The sequence below is a fragment of the Andrographis paniculata genome, unplaced genomic scaffold (genome assembly GCF_009805555.1).
Source record: "Andrographis paniculata isolate CXL003 unplaced genomic scaffold, ASM980555v1 Contig77END, whole genome shotgun sequence".
In the NCBI taxonomy this organism is placed as follows: Eukaryota; Viridiplantae; Streptophyta; class Magnoliopsida; order Lamiales; family Acanthaceae; genus Andrographis; species Andrographis paniculata.
The window spans coordinates 4,264,496-4,284,899 of NW_026137614.1; the positions used below are offsets into that span (position 1 = coordinate 4,264,496).

Genomic DNA, 20,404 nt, shown 5'->3' on the forward strand with positions numbered 1-20,404 from the left:
TTCACTTTTCCATACTACACCTAATTATTACTCTAACATACTCTTTAAAATTTTTCAAAAAGCAAGGACATTTTAGTCATTTACATTCTACTTTATACCCACCTTCAATTAAATACTATTATTTCTTAATTCCCGTGTCAACTCTCAATAAGATACTTCTTTTGGGACGGAGGGAGTAATATTTAAAAGTTTTGAATAATAGTAATTATTTGGTAAGTAAGAGTATGTCTGTTTACAATTTTGAGTTGAGTTTAAGATTAAAAATAATATGTTTAACCATATACTATCTCCGGTTCTAAGGGTTTCATTTACTTTTTACATGTTGATCTTTGAATATGAATTATTATATCAAAACATAGTACAAATTAAGAAAAAATTGCAAAATACTTTAATTAGTGTCTTATAATACTAATAAAAAAATATTTGTACAAAAAATTATACAAATATAAAAATATTTTTAATATTAAATATAATAACGCAAAATGTAAATGTCGCATTTACAGCCGCCGGACGAAGGGAGTATATTCTAAATAAAAAATAAAAAATGTTCACACTCGTGCACTCATTATCTCTAGGGATGTCATGTTTTTTTTAACAATATTTTCTTCTCTCCTCATCAACTCCTTCCTTTTATATTCCTTTGCCTGAAGAGCCTTTTGTACCATTACCTTGCCAGGTCCTGATTTTCTTTATACACCTCCCAACAGGCCCATGGCCCAGTTTCACTAGGTGGCCCATTGGGCCCAATAACATAATATGTATACTAATATATAAATACATATGTGGAATAGATTAAAAAAAATTATAAAATATATCAAATAAAATAAACTATTCTCTACTTATTCGACTACAATCAATATACGATTGTTAACTGTTTTTTTTTCATTAGACTAGAACTTTAGTAAGGCCACAAAATTTTTACTAGTCTAATCGCATTTTGAGTTAGAAGAGTCTAATTCAATTTAATAATTATCTATGTGTAATAGATTAAAATTGATTTTGTGATTTTTCTAAAATTGTCTATCTTTTAGTTGCTATTTAAACTAAATTAAAACGTAATTACGAACATTTAATTTTAGTTTAACAATATATTTTTAATTATATTGAAATATTTGGTTACAATACTCCATTAAATTAAAGATGATTAAATATTATTCCGTAAGGGATGACTTTGTGGCGTGGTAAACCTGTGATATGGAAAATTATGTTAACAAATATAAAATATATTATTTTAGATTGAATATTTGACTTTTTTATTTTTTGTAATGATTTTTTAATTTTATAATGAGTATTTTAATTTTTGTATAAAATATATATTTGGGAAAGCGATTGAGAGTAATTATATATACATAGATGATATCTATATATGTGTATATATATATGTGCCACATGCATATTACAATATAATTGTGACCGAGATACGACCGTAGGAAATAATACAACACCTTTAGAATGGCTTTCAAAACCTCATAAGCCTTCTTTCTATTGTTGCACGTCATATTTAACTGAATTATATAATTAAAATTTATGATATATTTTACAAGTGTATAGAAATAGTATATATTATATCATATTAAAATATTTTTTGGGACCCTGAGCAAAAATAAATTATAGGTCATATAAATATATGATTAAAATATATTTTTAAAAACTAATATCACTGATTGGCATCGATTGGACAAAAAATTTCAACGTGACAGTCTGTGCGTGGCAGATTTGAGGAAAAAAAAAAAAGATGAACTGCCAGTTTGGTCTGAGTGGGTGGACGCAGTGCGACAAGGCGTGAGTTAGATAATTGTAAATGACGATTGAATTTGGAAATATGAGATGAGGCTAGTTAGGAAGAACATAAACAACTCTGAAAGGTAAAATATATTTTGTCTATTTGTTTATAAAATATTTTAAAACTTAATATTTTGAATATATAAAAATTCGTAATAATATTATTAATAATATATATATATATATATATGAGCTTAAAAATGCTGGAGTTAATGAAAATTCATATAAAATCCTATAATACACAATCACTTCAAATTTATTAAAATTAAAGTAAATAAATAAATGTCAATAAACTCTATACGAAATTTATGAATTTTTTAAAATAAAATTTCAATTGAATACATGACCCTTAATTTAGGGTAAATACATATAATATATTTAAAATTTTTATAAAAAAATAATAAAAATTAAATAAGTAATAATGATAGGTATATTTTAGGCAAATGGCGTAAAGAAAATTAATAAGAAACTTCGTAATTGGTTAGTGTATATAATGGTAATATACTTATGTGGGAAAGCGAGTGGAAGTTATTACACATATACATATATAGTGATATATAGACAATTATAAGTTTCCAATCTTAGAGTGGTATACATAAATCGTAATATTATAATTTGAGCCATGCGAGAGTTTTTTGTTTTTTTTTTCAAAAAAATTTCTATATATTTTTTAAAAAATGTTAATATATTACACATATTTATTATTTTAATATCATCTAGTTTAATATCTTATATTTCACATATAATAAAATAAATAAATAAAAAATCAAACTAAAACACAAAACAAATACTACCCAAGTTTTTCTTTCCCCTGATATATGATGATTTTTATATAATTATTTGAAACTTTGGCTTATTAAGATCTTCTCATGCTAATGTAAATATGATCGTAGATCTTTCTATAATTTTTTTTTTTAAAAAAAAAAAATTATTTTCACACGTTTCTATTCAAGCCGGGCCGAGTATTACCTTATATTTAAAAGATAATAAAATCATTAAAAAAAAATTATGAATTAATCTATATAGATATATTAGTATTTTATAGATAATAATACAATAAAAAAGTAAAATAAAAATTTTGTGACATCAAGTTTTGATGGCCTTTCTGTATTTTTTTAATTATATTTTTTTAGTTATTTTAATTCTATAACTAACAAACAAACATGGCCTGTGTGTGTGTTTTTTTTCACAGCAAAAATTGATGGCAGGAGATTTTAAGGTTTGTTTCTTTAGCTACCAAATCTCATGTTTTTATTATTTAAATTTTGTTTTTTTTTTGAAAAAAATATTTTTTTTCTCTCATAAAACATCTCAATTTATATTATTTTATTATCAAATTCAAACCAATTTTTTTTTTTTTTTTCAAACCAATCAAAAGAAACAAAATTTCATTAGCCTTTTATCATACCAAAACAACTCATAATTAATTCATTACTATCGGTTTCATCCGGATTTGTTTGCGTGTCGATTTATACTGCGAGATCCGCCTGGATATTTTCTTGAGGACCCCGACAACTTAATTTAGGTCAATTTCGACATGTCTAGATTCATTCAGCAATAACAATAGGTAATAATATAATAGAAATATAAAAGGACACTTTTGCCCTAAAAATTCATTTATTTTTTAATGGTATTATTTGTAATGTTATGTAAAGTGTAAAGATATTTCTTTATTAAAATAAAATTTACTTTTAATAAAAAATAATAATAATAATAAAATAGATACATTAGAATTGAACCTACTAAAATATCAAATAGTTAGATTGACTTTGGATGAAAAAAAATATTATTTTTATTTTTCTATGATGTAATTATTGTGAGGTAAAATCGTTAAAGTAGATATTCAGTCAATAACCTTAGATCGGTAAGCCTCTTCATGTGAACTATTTTCTATTATAGGTAGATTAATTGACAAAAACTTTCGAATGTATATTTTAAAAATAAAACATATAAGAAAATTGGAAAATGAATTGTATTCTCAAATATGCCATAAAGTTAGACGAAAAAGGGTAAAATTAACAATGACAATACATCAAGAAATTTAAATAAATATTTTTTCTTAAAAAAAAAAATTAGAAATGACAATGATCCTAAAATAATTGAAAATGACAATAATACTATAATAGTTTGTTTGTTTTAACTATATTCCCTCAAACGTATGTTTGTTTAGCTTTTTGAAATGAATTTGAGATTCAAATTTATTTTTTTTTTAAACTATATTCCCTTAAAAAAAAAAAAGAAAAAAAAAGGACATTTAACAATGAAAATAAAGAATTTGAAGTACAATCATAATAAAAATAATTTAAAAATAGAAAAAAAATAATAGAAAAATCTGAATATTTAATATTATAGGAAACGTTTAGCATATTTAAAAAAAAAAAAAAAAAAAAAAAAAAAAAAAAAAAGAGAGAGAACATTTAGCAATAACGAGGGATAGGAAATTGTGAGATATATTTGAAGGAATGTATATATATATATTTTATGTGAAATATATGAAATAGTATAGTTAATATAAAAATAATTAATGTATGTAATGTATTAATTTTAATAGGAAAAATGTGTAAAAGAAGAAAACAAAACAAACACACCCCAAAAATTTTTAAACCTAATTTGTTTCAAAATATAATTAATCTTATATAAATATATATTTGAGAATCATGTTCTCAATTTCCTAACTTCTCAAATTTCAGATTTTTAAATTAAAAGAATATATACTTCTTTATTTGGAAACTTATAGTTTTTATGAAAAATTACATAAATTATTGAAATTATATAAAATATTGGCCGTGTTTATTTTATATTTTTAGATGAATATATATATATATTTTTTAAGCATAAATAGTCGTATTGATAATATAAAAATAATATTTTATATTGAATTATTGATTTTTTTGTGAATGAATCAAATATATGTATTTTATATATTATATTAATATATGTCTGTATTATTTTTTAATATTCATAGGGAATTATGCAATCGTGCTAATTATGTATTTGACCTTCATCTGCATGGAATTTTTTCCTTTATTTTATTATTTTATTTTAAATTTTTTTAAATTGTGGAGCCCACTAATCTATTATATATTTTATATCATTTTACATGCAACAATATAAAATTTGTACTAAAAAAAAATATTATTTTTGTCTCATTAAAAGAGTAATATTTTTTTTACACTTAATTTTTTTAATATTAATATTATATTAAATTATAGTAAAAAAAGATAAAAGTACTTTTATTATGTAATATAAAAGTAATAGTATTTGTATAATATATTGAAAATTGTAAAAATATTTATAATATTAGATAGTTAATATAATTACTATATTGAAAATAATATCCTTATTTCGAGATAAACAAAAATAAAAAATAAAACTCTTATGTGTTATTTTCTACCATCATTAATTATTGATCTATATACAAATATATATATATATATATATATTAATACCTATGTTTGCATTAAAAATATATAAATTTACATATCACATGTCTGATATTTACTATTTTAGGAATATCTATAAAACATTATTATATTCCATTTTAATTATATCTAGCACTATATAAGCATTTTGTTGTGAATTATTAATTCATTTAAAATTACCATCTATATGTCAAACAATAAAAATATTTATTTAATTAAACAACAAATACTTATAGAATAGTTTTTGTTTGTTTTTCCCAAAATATTAAACTTCTTGTCATCGTTATTATCATATCTTTAGCAATTAATTGAAAAAATAAATAAATCAAAGAGTATACCAAATAAAGGCAAACAAATGGGTGTGTTTGTTTGGGGGTTTGAATTTTGAGTTGGGATTTGAATAATAAAAAATTTAAATTTGAATAGGTGTATGATGTGATATAAATAATTATTGATGTGATATTTTGAATGTAAAATTGATTTTTAGTATAATATAATAAATAAATAAAAATTGTTGATTTAATGTTTTTTGGAGAAAAACATTTGATGAATAGTGGAAGTTTGGAAAAGCCTCCCAAACAAACACAAGTAGACAAATATTAAATCTAAGCCTAAAAAAAAATATGAGTTTGTTTGTTTAATATTTTAACTTGAATTTTTTTTTTTATGTGAAATATAAAAAATAATATTTGTGTTAAATTATTAACTTTGGTTAGAAAAAAATTATTAATATTATATTAAAATTGCATTAAATATTTTTTTTAATTGGGTGAACAAACTATCCATTTCAATTTATATTCAATCCAAGTTAAATTATTGACTTTTGTTAGAAAAAAATATTAATATTATTATTATTATTATTATTATTATTTTGTATCATTAATATTAATATTATTTTTATTTTATAAAAACTTAATAGGAGTATTAAATAAATTTATTATTATTATTATTATAAAATATATAATTTTTTCGCGATTTGACAAAAGCATATAGGGTGTGTTTATCTGGGAGTTTAGATTTTGAGTAGTAAAAATTAGAAACAGAAACATTCGAACTCGAGACCTAGTCAAACTTTGATAGGATGCTGAATGATCATCTCATCTAAAAGTTCAAACTATTAAAAAATGCAATCATTAATTATATATCCGCAAACAAGAGTTGTCACAAATTTGATGTATTTGGAGAAAATTATTTTGAAAATGGCATGAAAGAACACACCCAAAGTAGTATCGATTGGGTTCAGTGCGAACAACCTATTACCCATTTTGGTATGACTTTTTCTCAAACTATTTTTTCTAAATTTGATTACAACGCGTATTGATAGTTAAAATCTTTCATATATATATATATATATATATAAATGCACTCTCAGTTAATATATTTCATATATAAACAGATGTGCAAAGAATACTTCTACTAAGAACTGACAAAGCGGTGCAGGTCATCCAACTCACAAGGCGCGTGAGGTGCACGTGTTGTTTTCAGAGGTTGAAATTTAAAAGGCGCTTGAAGGCTTTCAAAGGAACAGGTTTGTTTGTTTTAGACCACGTGCAACAAAAATATTTCTTTTTTATCAATTTTTTTTTTTAAATAAATATATTAATATTAATATAAATTACATTACTTATAATTATCCCATGGGATCGTTGTTTTCAAAACAATTAGGGGGGCCATTATCCCAAATCCAAAAAGGAATAGCCTTTTACACTCTCTTAGGCTTCATGTGCTTCCTCTTAGCACTCTTTACATTTTTTTATTTCTACACGCGTTGGAATCGTCGTTCCAACGCTTCAAATCCGCCGGCACCGGCCGTCGATTTTCCACTAGAACCGTCCCAAGTAAGAGGACTGGATCGGGCGGAAATCGACGATATTCCGGTCGCTTTTTACGAAAACCTTTCTGTCGTCGACAGCCGATTCCACCAAGTGGAATGCTGTATTTGTTTAGGAGAATTTTTGGCGACAGAGAGAGTAAAATTGTTTCCGCCTTGCGGACATTGTATCCACTCGGAGTGTTTAGATATATGGTTAACGACACGGTCAACTTGTCCGCTGTGTCGCGCACCGTTCCGAGATGGCAACACCAGCTGAACACATTTTTTTTTTTTTCTTTTTATTTGTTTCGACAATACGACGATCGTGTTTATTTGTAATTGTAATTAACAATTTTGAATACAATTGGAGTTTGATTTACAGTGTGTTTGTTTAATGTTTAATGTAGATGTTTATTTGATTAATATTGATGATGTTTATTTAATAATTGTAACTTGGTTATTACAATTGTATATTTGCATTCAGGAATGAAAAAACATCAAATATCATGCATATTGTATATAAAAAAATAAATTAATGTAAAAATATTATATACGTATCAATTTTATATTTTATTTTTTTTTTACGATAACGAGTATATAATATTGGCAATTTTAATATTTTCAATATATAAAAAGAATATCATATAATATTTTGATATACGGTGTATACCAATTTGATGATTGTTTATGTTTATAACTAAATTAATAATTATTTTAAAATATAAACATAAATATATTTTTATTTTTATTTAATAAAGTTCAATTTAAAATATAAATAAAATTAATGCTAGTATATATATATACACACACGTGTGTTATGAATGAATTAATTAATTAATTAATATGGTTCTATGGGCCTAGCTAGCACCCAGGGCCGGCACTAATTACTAGGGCCCCAATTTTTTGGGCCCTTTTAAGGGCCCATTTTTTTTAAAAATATATATTTATATATATAATAAAATTTATAAATATTTAATATAAAAATATATATTAATTTTTTTATTTGTATTTAAATTTTTATTTAAATAATTTTTTTAAATTTAACATTTAATAAAAATATAATACTATATTTTATTGATAATATAATCAAATAAATTAAATAAGTAATCAATAGTTAAAAAAATGTTAAATAATATATATAATAATTTTAATAAAGGCCCATATTTGTTTTTGTCCCGGCCCATTTTTTTAACCCCGGCCCATATTTTTATATGTTGTTAGCAAATCCCTTGAAGATCTCAGAGACTACACCTGTGTAATATTGATGCTTACATACTACTAGTAGTTAAAATAACATAATTATAATATATATATAAATAAATTGGTTTATTCCTTAACTCGGCCCAATCCAAACTCATATCTAAAATTCAACCCATTTCGTCAAAGCCCATCCGTAAATTAGTTTTTGAGGATTAAAAATTATGCAAGATTGGGAGGTTTTTGTGGGTTGAGGGTGCCTTTATTTGAGGATTTGAATTTCGAGTTGAGATTTAAAAATTTTTAATTAGTACGATGTGAAATTAATTTTTAATATAATATATATAAAAAAAATAGGTATTTGATTTTAGTTTTTAGAGAAATTTTTTGATAAATAGTAAATTTTGAAGAACATGCCCTAGAGTTTCCTCCGACTGTAAAAGCCTTTTCGATGGCTAATTCTGGTGGGCGTCGAGGGCTTAGAGTGACGCGCCAAACTCCTATCTTGCGGTCGTGGTTACCTCAGGTCATTTTGCACCATGCACTGAGCCAAAATATATCGTTTCTAAGGCCGATGAAAGAATTTCGAAAAAAATCGGAAGAGTTCAGAGAAGATAATCGGAATTCCTACTGTCCAGTCCGTCCGTTACTGTTTCGGTGCAGATCGTCAGAGTCCGGAGCCGTTTGTTTGGAGTCAAAGCCCGCTTAAAGGACCCAGGACCCGGATCCGGCACCGTACCCGCCGATAAGATCCATTGTAAATATATCAAATAATGGAGTCAGAAATTATTGTTTGGCAGAGCCTGAAAATTTTGTTTATATATATATTAAAAGTACTTAATACAATTAAAATAAAAAAATAAAAACAATCAGAATTTTAATTTATTTTTTTCATTTGAGTTTTTTAGATATATAAAAAATATTAGCTTAAGAATAAATATGTTTTAGACAATTGAATTGAACATTATAATAATATATTTTTTATTAAATTAATAGGAGTGATTCATTATCTAAATTCTAAAAATTATATTAGTAAATTTAAACCAAAAATTTTTAAAATCGATCAAAAGAAACATATACTGTATTTTTTTTGGTTTTGATTTAAAAAAATTTTACTTAAATTTTGTATTAAAATCAAATTTGATAAAATATTTATAATTTTTTTTTTAAAAAAAAGTAAAATCTAAATAATACTGGTAAATTTTAAATATTTTGGATAGAATAAATACATTGTTTTGTTCTTACAACAAAAATTTTCAAATATATTTCTAAAAAATACTTTTTCTATCCCATGTAAAATATTCATATGGTTCATTTTTCGCCATTTTTATATAATTTGTATTTTATTATATTTTTTAAAATATAATTATATATTTTAATGACAATTAAAATTTTATATTTTATAATTTAATTAAATTATTTAATATCTTAATATATTACTCACCCTTTTTATTTTTACATAAAAAACACAAATTAAATATACAATCAGTCTGTTCATCCCACACAATTTTTTAATTGCAATTTCAAAAAAAAATAATAAAAATTCATAATATTTTATATAAAATATCAAAAAATTATTAAAAAATTTAAAATATTAAATATTTAATCTAAAATAATATATTTTATATTTTTAACATAATTATCTGTAAAATTATTTCATTAAAATATGCTGCGGAAATTGAGCCATTCTGGGAGAGAGCATTTGGACGACGGAGATGGCGTGAGCTTGGCGACAAACACATCTGAGCCATACGGCCCCAGCGCCCATCATCACTCTGTGGCCAAGCCGAGCCAAGCCGAGCCGAAGGAGGAAGAATCTTCTGGATACCCTCGCTCCTATAAACCCTACTTCTTCTTCTTCTGCTGCTCCAATTTCATTTCTGGCTGTTATCTTATCCACAAAACCCCATCCCCAATTCTTCCCAAAACAATCAATTCAAATGGCTTCCGCCAATGCTATCTCCACTGCCTCCATCCTCCCTTCACGTTCCAAACAAGTACTGTACTCTGCTCCCCTTTTGATCTCACCTCTTTTGGTAGCTTGCTTTGTTTGTTTAATCTGATTATTTATGCCGTTTGCTTGTAGGGAGGATTTTGTAGCAGGAGCTCCAGTCGGTTGCAGCGGGGGCAGAATTTCGGGCAGAGGCAAGCGAAGAACAGGTTTGCAGTGAGAGCCAATGCTAAAGAAATTGCGTTCGACCAGAAATCGAGGTCTGCAATGCAGATTGGTATCGACAAGCTTGCCGATGCCGTTGGTCTCACTCTCGGTCCCCGAGGTATCTGTTCTTGCGAAGCTGCTCCGGTTTTACTTGTTTCCATTTTTAGCTGATAGTATTTAAGTTTCCAGTTTTAATGTCCTCCGTTAGTTGGATTCAGTAGAGGCGTAGAGTCTGCAAACCTCCATGGCAGAAGTCTCAATTCCACTGTAAATTTGGGGAAATTGTGATAATGGAACCTATTTAGTGCTTTTTGTTATTTAATTTATGATAGGGGCTAAGAATTTTGCTTAAATTCCTTAAAAATTTTGATCTTGTGTGTATGAGATTAAGTAGCTTTGTTTGTGTGTGCTGTGTTGTCACAATGGGAAAAGGTTTAACCTAAATTGAACTTTGAGTGATGTGAAGATTTAAGGTGAATATGATATTGTTGAACAATATTTGAATGCTTTCTGTGATCTAAAGAATTTGTGCTAATAATGAGCAAGTGAAGTTTTATTTTGGACTATTGTTGGGGAGAGTATATCTATCTGTACATTATGTGCAATTTTGTCGTTAGAACTGAATTAGCGCAGCACATTTACGGTGTTTATATGTCAGTATCCATAATCAGTGATTTTGTGTAATCATTAACAGGCAGAAATGTAGTCTTGGATGAATTTGGGGCCCCAAAGGTGGTCAATGATGGGGTTACAATTGCTCGGGCCATAGAGTTGCCTAATGCCATGGAAAATGCTGGGGCTGCTTTGATTAGAGAGGTTAGTTCTTGTGTTACGGTCGCAGATTTTCTATTATGAAATGAGTAGCTGATTGTTTGTGACTCGACTTTTGATTGTGTGGAATTGAAGGTTGCTAGCAAGACAAATGATTCGGCTGGTGATGGGACTACAACAGCATCTGTTCTTGCTCGCGAGATTATCAAACTTGGCCTTCTGAATGTTACCTCTGGCGCCAATCCAGTTTCATTGAAGAGGGGGATTGATAAAACGGTGATGGGATTGGTTGACGAGCTTGAAAATAAAGCCAGACCAATTAAGGGTGGAGATATCAAAGGTACTTTGTTCATTAGTTTTGATTTTTAAAGACATTGATCCGTTGGGATTCTTAAATTTCGATAGTCAGTTAATACCATGTTTCTTTACTTCCAATCGGGAGCTATGAATATTTGGTAATTGCCGAATTTTGGAAAGTTAGTGAGTCATTAGTTTGGACAGAAAATCTATAGGTTTATCATTTTTATTCACATTACTGTTCATGTATACATTTTAGTACTGAATTCATCTTATTGAATTACAGAATTTGAATTTGGTGCTCACCCCTAGTTCTGAAAATCTCATTTGCAGCCATTGCTTCAATCTCTGCTGGAAATGACGAGAGCATAGGCCAGATGATTGCTGATGCAGTTGACAAGGTCGGACCAGATGGTGTCTTGTCCATCGAGTCATCATCTTCCTTTGAGACCACAATTGCTGTTGAAGAAGGAATGGAGGTCTGTATTTTATTCTTCCCTTCCATGAGTCATGTTTTGGATTCAACGACAAGCTAATGCCATTCATTCTTGGCTTGCAGATCGATAGAGGATACATCTCCCCCCAATTTGTTACCAATTTCGAGAAGATGACTGTCGAATTCGAGAATGCAAGAGTTTTGGTTACAGACCAGAAGATTTCGGCAATCAAGGACATAATCCCCCTGCTGGAGAAAACGACTCAGTTGAGATCACCTCTGCTTATTATTGCAGAGGATATTACCGGAGAAGCTTTAGCTACACTTGTTGTAAACAAGCTTCGAGGCATTCTGAACGTCGCCGCCATTAAAGCACCTAGTTTTGGCGAAAGAAGGAAAGCTATTCTTCAAGATATTGCAATTTTGACCGGTATTCGATCTATCACAATTACAATTTAGAACACTTGAATAAATTGAAGTTCTTGATATTGATGGTAGAACTTTACATCTACAGGGGCCGAGTATCAAGCGACAGATCTCGGATTGCTAGTGGAGAATACGGATATAGACCAGTTAGGTATAGCGAGAAAGATAACCATCACCAAAGATTCGACAACCATCATTGCTGATGCTGCGACGAAGGACGAACTACAGGCTCGGATCGCTCAGCTTAAGAAGGAGCTAGCTGAAACCGATTCAGTTTATGACTCTGAGAAACTTGCAGAAAGAATTGCTAAATTGTCCGGCGGGGTTGCTGTGATAAAAGTCGGTGCAGCAACGGAGACAGAGCTCGAGGATCGTAAGCTTCGGATCGAAGATGCCAAAAATGCGACTTTTGCTGCCATCGAGGAGGGCATCGTCCCTGGCGGCGGCGCCGCTCTCGTCCATCTCTCGACTCATGTTTCGGCTATCAAGGACAAGCTTGAGGACGCAGATGAACGACTTGGCGCGGATATTATCCAGAAGGTAAATTCTCTTTTTTTTTCTTCGATTTGGTACTCGGCATTCTTTATATCTTCATGCATATATATGACATTCACATGATTTATTCATAGCCGTTAAAATTTAACACTGTACTGACAATACATAATATAGGGTAGACACTAATATTATAATTTAACACAGTGCCGACAACACAATATAAGTATTAAGTATACATACACAATTTATTCATACTTGTTGTAACTGCGTCGAATTCTACTCCCTCTGTTCGGTCTATTATGTCTGTTTTATTGTAGACACCAGAATTTAGGAGGAACATAATTAGTAAATAATTAAGAATACAGTAGTAAAAGTAATTATAGATTAAATTAAGATAACTACCGGGGAGAATAGAACATATTAGGAAAGTAAGTGACAAAATAAGTGGGACGGACATAAATAAAAAGATGGATATGATAAGTGAGACGGAGACAGTATAATTCAACATAGTGCCACCAATGATTTATTTTAACGTAATATACATATATTTATACAACGTAGTTACGACTATGAACTAAACATATGTTTTTATTTACCATACGTTGGGATAAATAAAAACATGTACTATCTGTCTGTTGTATATGTACTAATCGTTGATTTCTCCGGTCAGCATAGTAATCATCTATTTATTTATATATTTGTTGTATATGTATAATTCAACATAGTGCGAACAATAATTTATTTAACATAATATACATATATATATTCATACAACATAGTTACGAGTATGAATTAACAACATATGTTTTTATTTACCATACATTGGGTTAAATAAAAACATGTACTATCCTTTTGTTGTACATGTACTAATCGTTAATTTGCTCCGGTCAGCACGGCAATCATCTGTTTTATTCATGCTTGACAACACATGTTAGTGTTTCGAACATTGGTTTGTTATAAATTAAAAAAAATGCAAGTTATGTTTTTCTTTGTTTTTTTTTTTCCTTGTTGGTAGGCACTAGTAGCGCCGACAGCTCTGATAGCCCAAAACGCGGGAGTGGAGGGCGAGGTAGTTGTGGAGAAAGTGAAGGCGAGCGAATGGGAGTTCGGGTACAATGCGATGACAGATACGTACGAGAATCTTGTAGAGGCCGGAATTATCGACCCTGCCAAGGTGACACGATGCGCGTTGCAGAATGCAGCTTCAGTTGCCGGAATGGTGCTCACGACGCAAGCCATTGTGGTGGAGAAACCCAAGCCAAAGACAGCCGCTGCGGCAGCCGCCTCCGGCGAGCCGCCGATCGGATCCTACTCAGTGTGATGTGATAGAGATGAAGAAGAAATTTGTGTTGTTGTGTTAGTGTTTTTGTAGTATGCAAGACTTGAGGTTTTGAGGGAAGCAGGGGGATAATTAAAATTGTTATATGAAGAACTTTAGTTATGAAAATTGTTCAAATTGTAGGGTGGATAAAGATCTTGTTGAATTGCACAAACATGCCTAGGACAAGGTGCCACTTATCCCGCGTAAGAGTATGTACTTTCCTTGCGTCCAATATTTATATATCAATTTACTTTTTATTGAGAGTTTTAAAAATATTAGTATTATATTAAGATAAAGTAAAAATAAAAATAAAAAAATTAAATTAATTTTATTATTATATTTGTGTAATATATTGTAAATTGGAAGAATATTTGTAATGTTAGGTAGATGACACAATTACTAAAGAAAAAAAATGAATATTTTGTATGAGACGGACCAAAATAAAAAAATGGATAGATTGCTAAAAGGACGGAGAGAGTATATGAAATATATGTTCAGTCTATTCAGTCACATTCTCAAATGGAGCCATTTGAAAAAATTCTCTACTCGATTCTTAGCATCTAAAAGAGACTATCCACAAATATTATTTAAAAATATAAATATACACAAATATTAATATAAAATATACATTATATATTCATAAAAAATCAATCATTCAATAAAAAAATATTATTTTTTATATTATCAATTCAATTCACATGAAAATAAGTAAAAATGTTGAGTGAATAGATTGAATGTAATTTTTCATAAAATATTATGCTCTATTTCGTCAAGCAGAAAATATACATATTTCTATTTTCGGTTATTCAATTACAAAGTAACAATTTCACTGAATACCCAACTTTTTTTTTTCACAAATACCCAATTTCATGCGATTTCAATGGAAGCAAAGTCTAAAATAGGGGAAAGAAGACGGAATTAAAGCAAATTAACCTTCAACTTACAGACACAAAATTCAATAGGTTGGGTGAGATTCCGAGCATGAAGAAGCCTCATACAATGCTTGTCGATCCCTACATTGGCTGTGGCAACTTGTGCTGGCCTAATACAAACATTTTCGTATGTATAAAACACATAAGATCACAATGAAGCATAAGCAACAAGAACGACAGCCGAGTGATTCAAATGTATGCACAAATTGCTGATATGCAAGACTGCATTTAGGTAACATCCGAAGCCGACAAGAAGACCGTTAAAATATCTTTAGAAACAATATATTATATTTATGATAGCTATCTTATTTAAGAGATCCGTAGGATTCTTGCCTTACTAAGACGATTTATATATCACTATAAGTATGTACGTATTCTTATTATTAAAAAAGAGAATTTCAATTTCATATTCTAACAAGTACATACCAGAAATGGATGTTTAAGTATTGAGACACAGCTATTGCTTGTTGCATCGTGTGGGGATAGCAGAAGCCTAACGTGTGGAATGCTTTTCCAGCTCTCTCCCAATGCAGGTTTTGAACTGCCGCCTTCTCCAGCAACCGTATGGTTTGTCACCTGACGTGTTAGGCTTTGTATTAGTTGAACTGACAATGTACAAAAGTTCATCCAAGAAATCCCGGATATGGAAAATCTATGGCTCTTAAATAGACATTTTTTAACCTTTTGGTACTATTTATCCACGATAGCTTTTTAAAACGTATTAAAAATATCACATCAAATACAAACTTTTTACTATTCTCAAATTTTTTCAAAACTCCGAAACTCTTTGTCTAAATAGAGTCAATAATCTCTTTAGCATGGCTACTTGCGAAAACTGTTAGATCACAAATTAATTAAATATCTGGGTCCAGAAAAAACTTAACTACAAAACACCTCTGAGAGGTTGAATAAAAAAGTTACTTTTAACGATAGATTAAAAAAAATAAAAATACATTGGTTATAGATACACAGGATATACAGGATAAAATATGAAAAATAGACAGGGATACTACTGTGCGTAGAAGATGCAGAAGGGGCAAGATTAAGTACATTTACAAAAGCGAAACTTCAGAGAGAAATAGACATAATTTCAAAATACCCCGTCACCAGCAAAGAAAAGAGCCTAATAATATCATGGCAAAAAACAAAAATTGAAGCCTGAAGGGAACAATACCAGGATGGAAATGTTATGCTCGTGTGCAATCTCCTTCAACAAGAATCCTGTAGTAACCATCAAGGCATGTCCTGTATATTTGTAAAAGATAAACCTTTCAGACGCTAGTTTAGTGGATATAATGGCAGAAAACGATATTTCTTAGAATCTCTTTAGTTTGATCATTTCTTATGTTGATCACACTAATTAGAATTTCTCAATAAACAGCACATACAATCTAAATTGTAAGCAAACCATCTAAATTGATGAAATCTAATCCCTCGGCATATAAAAGACTGTGACATGTTGATGAACTTGATCACCTACTTGAATAGTGTATCCAGTAAATTCATGTTCGAAAATAAAAAAAGCAGGAAAGCAACACAAAAGCAACACAAGCTAGCTCAAATTAAAAATAATGATATACAAGTAAATGCCGATATATCACATCACTTGGCTTCTCAAAAATATCAAATTCGGTGATAGAAATGTCGATCTTTGCATAGCATATACCATGAGGACCGCCGCCGCCAAGAACTGGGGCTATAAGTGATGAAAGAGAGTCGATGATAAGCATTCTCACCTGGCGCTGAATCTGCAATCGGAAAAATCAATATTATCAAAAAAGGAGAAGCAGGTGCAAGGAAATGGGAGGTATATAAACAAATGCGAAGGCCAACCTGAGATTTCAAATCGATTATCAACTTACTGAGCATATCCAGGAGAGTAAAGATGTTGTATACAGAATGGCATACTATACGATTCATTACCTGTTGAAGGACTTTATCTCCCTGTAGAGAACACCAAAATACATCACAAGAGGGATTTTAGGAAGAAAAAGAATTAGTAAACACTGTTATTTTTACCAACAGTAACCACAGTATTATAAACTCATATAAGTCCATGCATAAGTATATGTCAAACAGGATGGAATGGTAAATTGCACAAGAATTTGTGCGGGATTGAACTTAGGTTTCCCGGGAGTCAACAGGAAGCACTTTCACGACCTGTTTGGTTGGATGGAATTCAATGGAATGTAAATCCGTAGTCCAAATACTTTTCTTGTTTGGATTTTGGAAACATTTATAACTTTTATTCACTTTAAAATGGATTTGGAGCACACTTTTTAATACTTAGAATACATTCATACACCAAGGCATATTTAAATTCATTCCAAAACCTAGTTATATTAGTAACAACGTACATTTAACTTTGATAAATTTTTATTAGTGGAACAAATCTGGATTAGAAAATGATAATGAGAGCAAAATTGATTATATATGATTATAATGACATCAAACTAATTATTATTACCTTAAAAAAAAATCTCTATTATACCTAAATAATGAGTTTTATTCAAAATATTTCTTTATATGAATTTAACAAGACTCAACAATGGATTAAAATTTTGATGTAGTTCAAATGAGATGTAACTCCATTTTCAAATCCAAATGCATCTTACCAAGCGTAACTTCTTTTTAACAAAAACGAACCAATAAATGACTGATTTTTTACCTCAGCATTAGAAGGATCTAACGGCTGCTGCTTCAGAAAATGTGAAATTCGTTTTGCAGAAAAGGAGTTTCCTGAGTCAAAATACATCACGGTGCCTGAATAGTTTCTTGCCACATGTGATGCAGACTTGAGACAAACCTATTCCATAAAAATCTCGTTAGAACAGCAACAAACATGTAGCTAAAACATCCAACTTTAGTTTAACAATTCATAAATTCCAAGCATTTAAATGGGAGAAGAGCAGAAATTGCATCAACCTCTAAATTGAGCTTAATTAAAAACTGCAAGGGACTCGTACCTGAGTTTTACCCGAAGATGATGGTCCAACTAGCTCAGTTACATGACCCTCACAGAGGCCGCCTTCCAGAAGAGCATCGATTCTAGCCAAGGATAGAAATCATCATAATTCTAGCTATACACATGCTATGATATTAAAAATGTTGTGCAAATTGAACCTTTCACATCCAGTTGATACTTTGCACTTGTTTTGTCGAGCATCCTTTAGCAATTCAATACCATTTAATAGTGGCCGGTGTTGTCTCTCCTTCATAAAGAACAGCTGGTATTTCCCTAATGGTGCATTTGATACAGAGAAACGCAGACAACAAAATGTAAATATTTTGGCTTCTCTTATTTCTTTGAGCAAGAGAAATCAAAATTAAGAAATAAATATTATTTTTTTTGTTTTCGTTTTTATTATATGCACTTAGAAATGGGGAGAAATACATACTCCTTCCATACCGCAAGAAGGTTGTCATTGACTTTTGCATATTGATCTTTTAATATTAATTATTATATCAATACCTAGTACAAATCAAGAGAAAAAAACAAAAATATGTTTATTAATCTCTTATAATAAAAATACAATGACATTTGTAGAGTAGAGTAAATTATTCAAATATAAGAATATTTTTAATGTCAAGTACAATTACGCAAAAATCAAATAACAACCTTGCAGCTGGACGAAAATATTATTTAAATATGCATAATGTGTTTATTTGATATATATTTTTTTTGATACTATTCAACGTCCATAATTCTTTATATTTATATATAGAGTATTTTACGTCACAAAACATCACATCTAAATTACTATTTAAATCAAAACTAAAACCAAAACAAAAAATCACCGACTAAACAAATATTTTTCTCCATGGATTTCTACTACATTAAAACCATCTTTTACTCAATACATGATCTACTCTAATCGATCAATTCTCTCTCTCTCTCTCTCTTTTTCTTTTCTTTTTCTCTTTTCACCCCACTAGAACACAATATATAATTTCCACCAAATCAAATCATCTGTGTTGCTGCACTTCTATATCATATTTCTCAATTGAATCCACTGTTCAGAAAAATCAATTCTCCTTCTCTATTTTATAGTATATCTTATTCTACTATCTACTTATCATTTCTCTACAATTATCTGTACCAAATACACCCTAACTTCCATGGACAAAAGTTACACATCAATCCTAATAGTCACTTAAAATTTTTAACTCAAAATTTACCACAAGTATTAACATAATAGCTAAAAGCCTTTTTAACTGCAAAAGCCACTAAGAAGCGCTAAAATCATGAGTGTGTAATTTTTAACTGTATAAATTTTGCATAGTAAGAAATAGATCGCTATACAATTAAACTGCAATGGACAAATGCAAACGGATTTTCAGAAAAGATTGAAGCGGTGATGATGGAGATCTACCACTGTTGTGTGGAAATAGACCAAAAATAGAACGCAGAAGCCATAAATATCGTAAACAAACAAGGGCAGACAACCAACTCCCCCAGACACCCCAAACAAAACCGATGCTCGAAAAATTAAATCGCAATTGCAAGGCAAACCGTACCTGAAATAGGAAGAGGCGATTGGACGGAAGTAGGGAAGCAGCACCGGCGGCGGGTGAACACGATGGCGTTGACGGCGGCGGTATCGGAAGTAGACGGTGAGGGTGAGGGCGGTAAATTTTATTTAAAAAATAATAATTTATTAGAAAATGGAAAAGGGAAAATACTAAAATTTACAAAAATGACGGTGACGTGGCAGTTTCAGTTTCTGTGCGGATGACAGCGTCAACGTTGTGCCTTCGTTTGGATGATTCTCCAAAATTTTTATTATTTATCAATTCATTTTATTTTTGAAAATATTAAATTAAATATTTATTTTTTTATTTTTTATATTATAGTAATATCATTTTTACATTTAAAATATCAATACATATTTATATCACATTATATAATTATTCAAATTCAAAATTATTATTATTTAAATTTCAATTCAAAATTCAAATCCGCCTTAGGAAATCCATTACTTTATTTTTTCAAATTTAATTAATTATAATAATTTTATTTTAATCATAAATTTCAATTTTTATTCTAAAAAAAAATATATTTTTATATTTATATTTTTTTATACTATTCCTTTATTTAATTTTTCTTATTTATAAATTATATTCAATTTTTTTTTTATCTTATTATTCAATTTTTATGAAAAATATATAAAATAAATATTTTTTAAAATAAAAAAATTATACATTATTTTTTTAAAAATAAAATTATATATGATTTTTAAAAAAATAAAATTACATGTCACTTTTCAAAATATAAAATTATGTACTTTTTTTAAAAAATATAAAATTACACAATAAACTTTAAAAAATAATAAAAATATACAAAAATTTAACTT

General features: G+C 28.8%; 2 protein-coding genes across 7 annotated transcripts; one reads left to right on the forward strand and one right to left on the reverse strand.

The window, feature by feature from the left end:
- The first annotated feature begins 10,033 nt into the window (after positions 1-10,033).
- On the forward strand, positions 10,034-14,375 carry LOC127239206 (ruBisCO large subunit-binding protein subunit alpha). The gene is made up of 8 exons (XM_051257243.1): positions 10,034-10,211; positions 10,301-10,490; positions 11,067-11,188; positions 11,279-11,483; positions 11,774-11,919; positions 12,000-12,306; positions 12,391-12,842; positions 13,813-14,375. The coding sequence occupies exons 1-8, from the start codon at positions 10,155-10,157 to the stop codon at positions 14,116-14,118; spliced, it is 1,785 nt and encodes a 594-aa protein (XP_051113200.1). The 5' UTR covers positions 10,034-10,154; the 3' UTR covers positions 14,119-14,375.
- Positions 14,376-14,920: 545 nt separating this feature from the next.
- LOC127239207 (DNA repair protein RAD51 homolog 4) lies at positions 14,921-19,726 on the reverse strand. Of its 6 annotated transcripts, none has more exons than XM_051257246.1 (10): positions 19,569-19,718; positions 18,449-18,522; positions 18,174-18,288; positions 18,017-18,098; positions 17,719-17,856; positions 16,884-16,994; positions 16,717-16,798; positions 16,225-16,295; positions 15,477-15,626; positions 14,921-15,155 (listed from the first exon to the last, which is right to left on the reverse strand). In XM_051257246.1, exons 2-10 carry the CDS (start codon positions 18,486-18,488, stop codon positions 15,132-15,134), a joined length of 813 nt encoding a protein of 270 aa, XP_051113203.1. In that variant the 5' UTR covers positions 18,489-18,522; positions 19,569-19,718; the 3' UTR covers positions 14,921-15,131. The 6 variants fall into 6 exon arrangements, with proteins under 6 accessions (XP_051113203.1, XP_051113204.1, XP_051113206.1 ...); XM_051257247.1 differs by having other exon boundaries at positions 14,921-15,160; positions 16,974-16,994; positions 19,569-19,713; XM_051257249.1 differs by having other exon boundaries at positions 14,921-15,160; positions 18,017-18,078; positions 19,569-19,711.
- Positions 19,727-20,404: the final 678 nt, after the last annotated feature.

Coding starts and splice junctions, on each gene's coding strand:
- LOC127239206 (XM_051257243.1), top strand. CDS start 10,155: ATGGCTTCCGCCAATGCTATCTCCACTGCCTCCATCCTCCCTTCACGT. Junction 11,189..11,278: donor GGGCTGCTTTGATTAGAGAG/GTTAGTTCTTGT, acceptor GTGGAATTGAAG/GTTGCTAGCAAGACAAATGA. Junction 11,920..11,999: donor CTGTTGAAGAAGGAATGGAG/GTCTGTATTTTA, acceptor CTTGGCTTGCAG/ATCGATAGAGGATACATCTC.
- LOC127239207 (XM_051257244.1), bottom strand. CDS start 18,488: ATGCAAAAGTCAATGACAACCTTCTTGCGGTATGGAAGGA. Junction 16,799..16,883: donor TAATCGATTTGAAATCTCAG/GTTGGCCTTCGC, acceptor TTCCGATTGCAG/ATTCAGCGCCAGGTGAGAAT. Junction 15,627..16,224: donor AGCATAACATTTCCATCCTG/GTATTGTTCCCT, acceptor CTAACACGTCAG/GTGACAAACCATACGGTTGC.